Source organism: Nematolebias whitei, chromosome 7 (assembly GCF_014905685.2).
Source record: "Nematolebias whitei isolate Nwh7 chromosome 7, NemWhi1, whole genome shotgun sequence".
NCBI classification, from domain to species: Eukaryota; Metazoa; Chordata; class Actinopteri; order Cyprinodontiformes; family Rivulidae; genus Nematolebias; species Nematolebias whitei.
The window spans coordinates 44356974-44368499 of record NC_056504.1 but is presented as its reverse complement, the minus strand read 5'-3'; the positions used below and the strand labels follow the sequence as shown (position 1 = coordinate 44368499).

At 43.0% G+C, this 11526-nt stretch overlaps 2 protein-coding genes across 3 annotated transcripts in view; one reads left to right on the top strand and one right to left on the bottom strand.

The window, feature by feature from the left end:
- The window catches only part of LOC119411943 (serine/threonine-protein phosphatase 6 regulatory ankyrin repeat subunit C-like), a 1101338-nt gene that overhangs the window by 114396 nt on the left and 975416 nt on the right, over positions 1–11526 (top strand). The gene's annotated exons all lie outside the window — the stretch shown is intronic.
- The window catches only part of foxp4 (forkhead box P4), a 104619-nt gene that overhangs the window by 39270 nt on the left and 53823 nt on the right, over positions 1–11526 (bottom strand). For both annotated transcript variants that reach the window (XM_037678918.1, XM_037678919.1), the window contains exon 3: positions 8766–8855. In XM_037678918.1, coding sequence (XP_037534846.1) covers positions 8766–8855 — 90 coding nt within the window. The remainder of the gene's footprint in view (positions 1–8765; positions 8856–11526) is intronic.

The following is an 11526-nucleotide window of genomic DNA, read 5'->3' as shown; positions in this document are numbered from 1 at the left end:
GCCTGGGTAGAAGCAAACCTCAGCGCTGTTTATCCTTGTCACTGAGCATTACCACCTCACACTGGAACTGAATAACTCCCCGTCTACCTCCCTGTCGCTTACACACCGACACACACAACTGACGGGGCATCAGGACCGACACACACACCTGACGGTGCATCAGGGCCGACACACACACCTGACGGTGCATCAGGCCCGACACACACACCTGACGGTGCATCAGGATCAACACACACACCTGACGGTGCATCAGGACTGACACACACACCTGACGGTGCATCAGGATCGACACACACAACTGACGGTGCATCAGGACCGACACACACACCTGACGGTGCATCAGGGCCGACACAAACACCTGACGGTGCATCAGGCCCGACACACACAACTGACGGTGCATCAGGACCGACACACACACCTGACGGTGCATCAGGATCGACACACACACCTGATGGTGCATCAGGGCCGACACACACACCTGACGGTGCATCAGGCCCGACACACACACCTGACGGTGCATCAGGGCCGACACACACACCTGACGGTGCATCAGGCCCGACACACACACCTGACGGTGCATCAGGACCGACACACACATTATTATGATTATTCGGTGGTTTGCTTTGAAGCCTCAATGTGCAGCTTGTTGACGTGTGAACGAACCTTACTGGTTCAGGATGTGTTTATTCACCAGCTATCTTTCCATCGTTCAGTCCCCACAGGTAAACAGCCTGTCTGGGCTAATCATGCCAAGAAATGAGAGAAAAGAATGAAGTGGAGTGTGTGTGGTGGTGGTGGGGGTGGGGGGCAGGCAGACGAGGAAAGCATTTAAGTGAAAACGAGAAATAGAAGGAGTGCCCACTGTGCTGAGAGTGTTGTTTGGAGCCCAGGGCAGGCCCCCCCTGAAAGTAAAAGGGCCTCATTGTGTGTGGTGAGTGCCCCCCTTTCAGCTCATCTGAAGCAGGGCCAGGGGCCACCGTTCTCTCGGGGAAACTGATGAGCAAAGCCAGGAGGGCTCGGGGATGATATGGGCATCCTGCAGCTTCAGTCTTTCAACATTTGGATTTATTTTTTTGCTGAGTAATGTTTCTGTCTGTGCCTATGAACAATGTGTGTGTGTGTGTGTGTGTGGGTGGGTGGGGGGTGTCTTTGTTACCTTGTAAGGTCTATTTTTCCAACACATACTACAGTAGCTATGTTTACATGCGCAAAATTCTTTAATCAGATAGAAATGTATTCAGATTAAATAATCCAAATGTATTGTTTACGTGGGCGCAATCCGTTCGCGACGAGTGTTTACATGCAGCGGGCTTTTATTCAGAACAGAAGTACTGACATGCACAGAGTGGTAAACTCTCCTTAAAAAACACAGAAGAAGAAGTTCTACTTCCGGGATGAATGTAAACAAACCTGAGCGCCCAAAATGGACCCGCGACAGGTTTTAATGACGGTGGAGATGTTACTGCACCCCCTGATTGAGCTACAGGTAATACAGATCATTTTGAGCTCTTTCAAAGTTTCTAGTAGAAATGTTGTGATGCTCACTGACCCGTTTTGATTCCCCGGCATATTAGCATTAGCCAGATGGAAATACGACAGGTCGAACATGTGCAGTCAGGTCAGTTTGCCACAATCGGAATAAAACGATCAGATTAAGTGTTTTCACGCACACCGTTTGGATTATGAATCAGCATAAACCACCCCTCTCCTTCTGATTACAAATTAATTCGGATCGAGCTGAATCAACAAAGAATAATCCATGAAACATTTTTATTCCGAATGGCCGTTTAATCTTAATTTCTTATGTCCATGTAAACAGCTATTGTGAGGATCAACTGCGATTTATGGGGCCCACAGCCCGGGCCCCATAGAAGAAGTGCAATTGGTGGGTTAGGGGTTAGATTTAGGACCAAGGTGTGAATTGAGGATGAGCTAGGTTAATGGTTAGGTATGTACTGGTAATGGTTTGGTTTAGGGTAAGTGTCAGGGTTGGGCTATAGAAATGAATGAAACATGAATGGAAGTCAATGCAAAGTCCCTGTAAAGATAGAAAGACAAACTTAAGTGTGTGTGTGTTTGTTTGCATGTGTGAGCTGCAACTAAAATCATCTCAATGTGCAACAAGTTTGTCTACAATTCATTAGTTTTGTTTGTATTTCATTTTTAATTGGCATTCTTATGAATAATAAATATACATGGAAAATGCTTAACAGTTTATCACGGAACATCTTTCAGTGTTTTATTATGTCCGCAGCATATACAGTATATGTTATATTCTGATCTGAACACCTCAGTGTTTAATCAGTGCCTTCAGGATGATGTGACGAGCAAGAAATATTTCCTCTGTTCCTGATGTCCCTTTTTTTAAAGTTTACTTGCTTCTTTCTACGTGCCAAGATCTTGTGTATTTATTATAAAAATCAAACCAAAGCCATTTTTTCAAACATCCTTGTGAAACGTTTCAGGAGGACACACAATTCAACTTTACAGAAATTAATCAAGTTTTTCCTGGTTTTCATTTTATCTCCTAAACAAGTTGAAACACTTGTAGATATTTTGCAGATAGAATAGTAAAAATATTTCTGTGTCGATCACATACATTAAAATACTTGTTTTGTTTTCTCTTACTCAAAAAACCTAAAGCTGTTTTACATTTTTATGATTATTTGACAAATTATTTTATTATATTTCTAATTACATCGAACCATCAACATACTCACACCTGATAAACATCGGCAAAAGATTTTTTTTTTTTTTTTTTTTTTTTATCAAAAGAAAAGTTTGTTAACAGAAAACCAGAGAAGGAGAATAGTTGTTGCAAACGAGCAACTTCTCACATACAAACAGAAAATATATGGAAGCATAAAACTTAGCTCTTTCTGACCGAAGCCAGATAAAAGGAAAACTAGACCCCAAATAAAATAAAAAATTTGGAGAGGACAGTGAAGGCCAGCAAGTTCAAGTGGATAATCCCCCTCCTCCTCCTCCACCTCCCTCCATCTAACGCACCAGTGCTCCAGCATAAAAATGACAACACGTTTCTAGAAGCACACACAGAGACACACACATACACACACGAGTCGGGGCCCTTCATTGGGAAGTGTGAGAGGCCGTTATTGACCATATTTCATTACAGATTTCACTCATGTTTCAAATCACAAAATAAGACTTTCACACTTGAGTGGACAGACCCAAACCTTTCCTCTCCATCTTCTTCGTCTGTCCGTCCAGCCCTCCGTCCAGAGCCGAACCCAATTCGCTGGGTGCTCCGGCTCCTCTCACGCACCCCTCACAAGCTGACAGGATCCCATACCACGCCCGCAACACACACATACACACACACACATATAGCCACAATTCCCTCCACATCAAATCAATGAAAGTGCCAGCTAAGCACTTTTATTGAGTGGACAAAAGGAGAGCTTTGAAAAACACTTTAAACTAAAATAAAAAAGAGAAGGAACTCAGACACACAGACTTTAGAGAGTTAGGTCATTTTCACACCTGATAGTTCGGTAGACTCGGTTCGATCGGGGACCAAAATTCACAACATTTTTTACATTTTCAGCTGTTGTGGTTCACAGTCACACTGCACTGAGTCAGTCGAGCCAACCTGTTCCCCGCCTCGCCTGTGGTGGCGCTGCACCAAGAACTACTCAAGAAAACGACACAAAAACCTCTGAAGAAGACACTTCTTCTGGATATAAAAACGAAAACGGAGTGGCGTCAAATTTGAGCGGTTTTAGGATTTCTGTTTTGTCATTTTTCAACAATGGACTCAGCATGAGTGGAAGATGAGGCAGAAAACCATGGAGAATGTTGCTTTTCAGACAAGGCAGCTGAGTCAGCTCCGTAAGAGGTAAGAGAAATGTGCGTTTGTTTTGGTTGTATTTACACAGAATGCCCTGCGCTGTAGTCCACTTCCTGCTTTTGGAGCGGTCTCTGGTCCGCTTGCATTCACAATGCATTCGAACCGCATTCGAGTTCACTTCAACTGAGACCTAGGTGTCTTGGTGGACTAGAGTTTGCTTTTTTGGTCTGCATCAGAGTTCAGTTGCACATTCACAAGAGTCCTCGAGGCTCAATGGGATTAACCTGTCTAAATAATGGTTGAATGAACACCTCCCCAAATGAACCGGACTTCCTTGTCAAATGGACTAGAGTTCGATTAAAGCGGACTAAACATGGTTTGTGTGAATGCACCCTTAAACACTTTTCTTTGGTTCTAGAACACTAAACATGCCAACACCCCCTTTTTAAAAACATTATACGTCTCAGCAACTTTGAACAAAATCCAATCAATTTGGATTCCTTCATTGAATTTCATTGATTTTGGATTGAAAATTCCATTTAGACATTTTTAAAGACTCGACTTCCTCCTCTTGCCTCTATTTGGCAGCTTCTTCTTTTCCTCCATTCATCCCACCTCGCCCGTGTAAGCACTCTCCAGAGAGCAGGACAGGAAGCCCTGGCTAATTAACATAACTTTAATGAGCCTTTTAATTGTTTCCCTAATTAAACGAGCGCCTCAATAATACATGAAAACAGGACACCTCACTATTGCATACATATGGGCCGCAGCCAAGTGTGGGCTGTAATCTCAATGTGTGTGTGCCAAGTGCCAGTGCCTGAAGTGTGCCAAGCATGCATCTGCCAAGTGGTGCATATGTGTCAGCTTGTGCCCTTGTAGTGTGTGTGTGTATGTGTGTGAGCGTCTGCCAATTGTGTCCATTGTATAGAAATGTGACGGGTCATGGAGGCATGTAACATGCTGTGTAATCTATAAACTGCCACTTTGTCTGCCAGCTATGTGCCCACCCATTCTCTCAATAGCACCCACAAACAATACGGGGGACGATTACATCCAACACTAACAACAAACACACCCCTTAAGGGTGTTTTCACACCTGATAGTCTGGTAGACTCGGTTCAATCGGGGACCAAAATTGGAACATTTGTTACATTTGCAGCTGGTACAGTTCGCATTCACGCTGAACTGAGTCAATCGAGCCAAACCCTTTGAGCAACAACAAAAGTCCATGCTCAATAATCCAGGTATAAAATCCAACATTTTTCAGTCAGGTCATCTGGACAGTTTGAGCAACCTGTACCCCCCTTGCCTGTAGTGATGCTGCACCAAGAACTACTGAAGGAAACGACAAGTAAACCTCTGAAGACACTGAGCGCAACTTACTTCTTCTGGAAATATAAACAAAAGTGGAGCGGCGTCAAATTTTAGCAGTTTTAGGATTTCTGTTTTGTCTGTGGCACATGTGCCAAACAAACATTTTTCAACAATGGCCTCTGCGTTGTGGTGGTAGAATTGGCTAGTGGTAGAAATGCATGTTTGTTTTGGTTGTATTTACCAGGAATGCCCTGCGCTGTAGTCCACTTCCTGCTTTTGGAGCGGTCTCCGTTCCACTTGCATCCACATATGCATTTGAGCTGCGCTAGAGGTCACTTGAACCAAACTGAGACCTAGGTTTTTAGGCGGACCAGCGCTCACATTTTTGGTCCGCATCTGGATTGCACATTCACACCTCCCCAAATGAATCGGACTTTCTAGGCAAACGGACTAGAGTTCGATTAAAGCGCACTAAACAGGGCTGGTGTGAAAACACCCCAAGTGTGAACATATCCAAAAATCCACAGAGTGAGTGTATTCATTCATAATCCACAGATTATATAAAACAGAGACAGTAATAGTAAAGATAAGATAAGATAGAACTTCGTGGATCCCGCAGGATAGACTACATATATATTTTCCATTTTCAGCCAGGTGAAGAAACAGTTTAGTCTCCAAACATTTTGAAAATTCGTTTTTCCTCCAATTAAAATCCTGCTTTTGTTTACAGAGCCAATTATTTTATTCTTATCAGCACTTTTAGCACCAGTTTCATAGCGCACGATCATTTATTCTTGTCATCTAAATTCTCAAGCCATTATTGAATCTCTCCTGACACATGGCAGCGTAACGCACGCACGCGTGCACGCTCACAAACTACATTGATACCATGTCACGCAGCCAGCCAAACACAGACGCCATCGTTGAGCGACCAATCAAAAAGCAGATACAATCTCTGAGTTTCTTTTGCTCTCCGTTCAAATCCTCCCTTCTATTATAAATAAAGAAAAGGAATATGATTTGGGAGGGGTGAGTGGGGGGAGACATGTCAGCGCACACCGAGGTTTCTCCAGAGGAGTCAAGACACGAAAAAGAAGCCTTCCCCGCTTGCCCTGTCTGTCTTCGTCATTCTCCCTCAGAGAGAAGGGGGAAATCTAATTATCGAGCTCCTAAAGATCTCATTATTGGCTGAGGCTCATTTGCATGTGTGAGAGCGCCCAGCAGGAAGCAACCTGAGGGGCGGCCATTTTGATCCAGATGTGAGCCACCGGGCCGTGCAGTGGCTTACTGTCACCTGTAGAAATGACCACATTAAATGTCTGCTGCACTCATTCAGAGCTGCACCTAATGATGCTGCCGTTACAACTTAGCAGGAAATTACACAGATTAAAAGATGTCTTCTCTTGGAAGCCAGGTTTACTTTGACAAGCCTGATAAACAACAAGTGCTGCTGGTACAAAAATAACAACCACTTCCACTTTGAGCTTTTTGATGTTTATGCTTGTCTTTGCAACGGCGAGGATCCAACCAAGCAGAAATACACACACGCACGCATGCAAATCCAACAGTGTTTGCGTGTTTGTGTTAGTAGGATGCGTAAAGGCCATGCAAGCTGACAGCTCAGACAACAGAGATGTCGCATCGCTGCCCCGTAGAGTACTGAGACGCTCTGCAGGTCAGGCAGCAACAAACAAGAGAAACAAGACAGAGATGGAGAGCACAGAGGAGAGGCAGCAGCATTTGTATGTGTGTGTGTTTGAAAAGAAGGAGGGGGAGGTTATACTCTTTCCGTATAAGAAATGTGGGAATGAAGCAGGTCAACCAAGTGCATGTTTGACCTGCATTTTGCTCCATTTATGTGTAAAACGCTCGTTCAAAGGGACACAACTGCTCTTTTTAAGAAGGGTTTTTATTCCTGGTGTGAATTGTTCATGCAGCATTTTATCTGAATGCAAAGTTTGATAGCAGCTTTCATCACTATGGACTTCTAGATATGAGCATGTAAAACTGTTGTGATTTTCTGATGTATGATGACGTAGATTTCATCCAAACTAGAAAAAAATGTGCATCATATTCCAATTTATTTTATAATATTTTGATTCCCAAGCCATGTGTTAAATGCAGCTTTGTAATACTGCTTCATTTAAACACCATGAGGAGTAGGACACTCTTATTCTTTGGTATTTTTGCTCTTTGTAGCAGTCAATCGTGATCAAACTGACTTTACTTGTAGGTTTACAAATGATGATTTCTGACCTTTTTTATTTGTCCAATTTCCTGTTTATTCACAAAAACATACATCTAGAATAAAATTTTTTAGTACCAAATAATACTAAGATCAAAAGAAATTATGGGACTGTTGGAGTCAGCCTCCCCACCATCACAGACATTTACACCTCCAGATGCAGGAAGGGGGCCACCTGCATCATGAAGGACCCCACTCACCCAGCACACACACTTTTCGCCACGCAAAAGGAAGGAGGTTAAGGAGCATTAAGTGCAGAACCACTAGACTGAGGAACAGCTTCTACCCTGAGGCTGTTGGACTCATGCATCTATAACCAGGATAATCACTGTGAGCAATCACATCACGTTGCTGCTGATCTGTTTCATGTTGCTGCTGATCTGTTTCATGTTGCTGTGTTCATTCCTGCTCATCTGCTCACACAGACTCATGCTTGTGCTGCTGTTCGGCGTATTGTTTCTATATTACTAGTGCTTAGCGTATTTTTATTCACATTTTTCTTACTTCATTTCTTAGATCTTATTACTGTTTTTCTTTTACGTTTTAATAGTTTGTTGGATGCACACCCTCCCTGTGTACACAATTTAATTCGCACCACATGACAAATAAAGAATCTTGAATCTTGAAAATGCATCCATATTGCTACTGTCTTTAACAAGCTAAAGGCGACATTAAATCAAGCACAATAATCCAAGTTTTTCACCTCACTGGTTTGAAACACTGGACAATAAATCCTTCATTCTACCTGACTGTGCCTTCCATCTGTATTTGACACGTCTGTCTCTTCTTATCTCACACTGATGAACCATGTCTGTTTATTATTTGGCATGTTAAAATAAGGAGTATTACCACAAACAGGCTGTTTGCTGCCCCATTAGAGACATGGGTGCACTCATTTTATTAGAAACTCATCTGAAAAGTACTATTTTTCATGCAGTCGCCCCACCGTATGAAATTAAAGAACAGCCGTTTGTTTTCTTATGGGAACACACACTGTGATGTCCTGCCTCTCTCTGTGTGTGTAGCCTGCTCAAGTGTCTTTCAGTAGGGATCCTGCACTCCAGCTAACCCCACTCTCTGCTCACCGTGTTGTTCGGCACCGAAAACAGCTCGCTACCCAGAAACTACAAAGGCCTCATTCACTCCCAAACTAACTCACATGCACCTACACACACCTACACACAAGCATATGCGCTCTTAGGGAGCGAGGCAGAGATACACGCAGACAGACAGAGATTGAGAAAAGGAAAGAAAGTAAATCAATCACTGCAGCTGACGTGGCAGGTTGGGTGAAAGACAATGCTGAAAGGGACGGTGGCTTAATAATACACAGATCTGGATAAATCAACAGTTAGGTTACCCATCTTTTGTGTGTGTGTGTTTGTGTGCTCTGACCTGCACAGGGCTCTGTTTGACCTCGTTGCTTCCAGGGGAGTTGAGTCCAGAGGCCTGCTGGAGGAGGAACTGTCTGGCTGCCTGGAGTGCCTACGGTGGGAGAAAAAAGGGGGTGATCAGACATTTATCGTGCACTCAGTCATTTTGAGAGACGTATTATTGCAATTCAAAAAAGCAACCTTTTAAAGCTGCACCTTGTTATTCAAATTTTAACAATAAAATGTGCAGCATGTGCAGCTGATCGTTCACTTTCAGGCTGGATGCTCTCCGTATCCCAACGTTTCTGACTCGGTGTCTAAATTTGCCTCATTCAAAACCCTCTTTGATTCCAAACTCTTCTTTCTGTTTCTTTTGTATCCCCACCCACTCCTTAAGTGTCTTTCCTCCTCCTTGTCCTCATCTCTTTGCAGAGGAGGGTGCAAAGTGGGTTTTCCACATTCTCCGAGGCAGAAGTATGTCAGCCTGCCTTTATGTTTGTGTTGTTGTCACACTGATGCAGAAACCGTTTGCCCTGATGAGACCTGAAGAGCTGCGACTAACCATCACCCACCTTCTCATTCCTCCTCCTTCCCCCCACCATTTCTCCCCAGTCTGCCCAACAGCGCTGTCCTTCCAAACCTGTGGCACCATAACCGACCAGCTCCCTTTCCATTCTTTCACTCCGCCCTTTAGTTTTGATACTTTATCCTTCCAGTCCTGCAACCTAAACCATATCTCGTGCATTCTAAGCGTATTTTTGTCTTTCCTGCTACTTCCTTCTCTCAGTGGTTTTGTCCTGTCCAGCTCCCATAACCGTTCTTTAATTTGTTGTGTTGCTTATCTTTGTGTTAAAAAGAAAATCGCACTACAATCGAGACAAATCAGTTCATAAGAAGCAGGTGTTTTTGTTGGAATATTAAAAAAAACTATGCATATACACCCTTCTCCCACAGAAGAGTAGCTTTGCGCTTAAGTTTAAATCATACACACACACACACACACACACACAAACACACACGCATACAAAATACAAGCACAACCTCATGACAGAGAGGGTTACAGAGGGGAGACAGCAGGATGCACATTTGCTTCCTCTGACTCAAAAGGGAAAGGTTCCTTAGTAAATATTGATTCATGAAAGTCCCTGTGTATGTGTGCATGTGCATGTGTGTGTGCAAATTAACGGCCAGATCGAGAGCTACTCTTTATCATGGAAGCTCTTACTCAACCAGAAGAAACCTGCAAGAGTTTGTCATTTCACAACCGCAGACCACTGTAAAACAGCGCACTCTTACTGAACAGCGCCTTTTGTTGGACAAATTCATCAAAGTAGAAAACTGGGCACACTGGGTAGAGTTTTAAGGTTTAAATAAAAAGAACACAAAGGACACGTTGGACTGAGAAAGAAAGAGAAGTCCTGTGCGCAGCCGGAGTGATGAAAACCAGCTGTATCGAGCACACTTGCTACTTGCGCCGAGAGCTTAATTAAAACACACACATAAACGTGCGCATACACACACATATGAATTTTAACTGAAAAATCTTGGGAACCCCCCTCCTCCCTCTCTTCACCAGTTTGACCTCAGCATTAAATCAGGCACAAACATACACGCAGACAAACACAACCGCCCAGTTTGTTGGCATGTGGTGTGAATTACTCCTTGAACACCCTGTCTGCCCAAGACCGAGTGTGCGCGCGTGTGTGTTCATCTGTGTGTGAGAGCATGAGTGTATATTGGCAGGAGTGGAGTAGGCATGTCTGGCAACAATAAGGGACAATTCCACCCAAATTACCACCCTGATTACCACTATATTAAAGAGCCATTTATGGCTTTCATAAACGCTACAACCAAGCAGAGGTGATGCCTGTCTCCTCTCCTCAGCCTGCGTCAATAGACGTGTGTGTGTGTGTGTGTGTGTGTATTTGGAAATCTAAATATGTGAAGGAGAAAAGAACAAAATGAACACGTTCATCTTTATCTTCATCTTACTTCTAACCTACAACACCCTCAACAACCCATCTTATATTACAGATCTTATTGTTCCATATTTTCCTAACAAAACACTTTGCTCTCAGACTGCAGGCTTACTCGTGGTTCCTAGAGTTTGAAAGAGTAGAATGGGAGGAAGATCTTTCAGTTGTCAGGCTCCTCTCTTGTGGAACCAACTTCCAGTTTCTGTCTGTGAGGCTGACACATTGTCCAGTTATAAAACTGGGCTTAAGACTTTCCTTTTTGATAAACCCTATAGTTAGGGTTGTCTTGTTATGCTGCTATAGATTCAGACTACTGGAGCACAAATAGTTTTAATTTGATACTATTTCTATCTTAACATGTGATTCTTGACCTGCCATTGTGTATCTGTTCCTCTCAAACCCAGCTGGTCGAAGCAGATGGCCGCTCGTCCTGATCCTGCTTCTGCTAAAGGTTTCTTCCTCATGAATGAGTTTTTCCTTTCCACTGTCACCTTCATGCTTGCTCATAATGAGTCTGTGATTAAGTTAAATTCAAAGCAGTCTGCTCCTCTGATAATTAATGTTATTAACTTATTTTTTATATATATGTATGTTTCTGTGCAGTGCCCTGAGATGACTTCTGCTGTGACTTGGTGCCACATAAATAAACAGAATTGAATGTTACATTTCTCTAAAAATGTCCGGAGTGAACTCTTGCTGCTTTGCTTCAAATAAAAGAAGCTGATTTAAATTAAAATGTATATTTGATGGATTCTACTTCTGATATTACAAATGAGTGAGTTGAACCTTGTACTTAAAAAAAAAAAA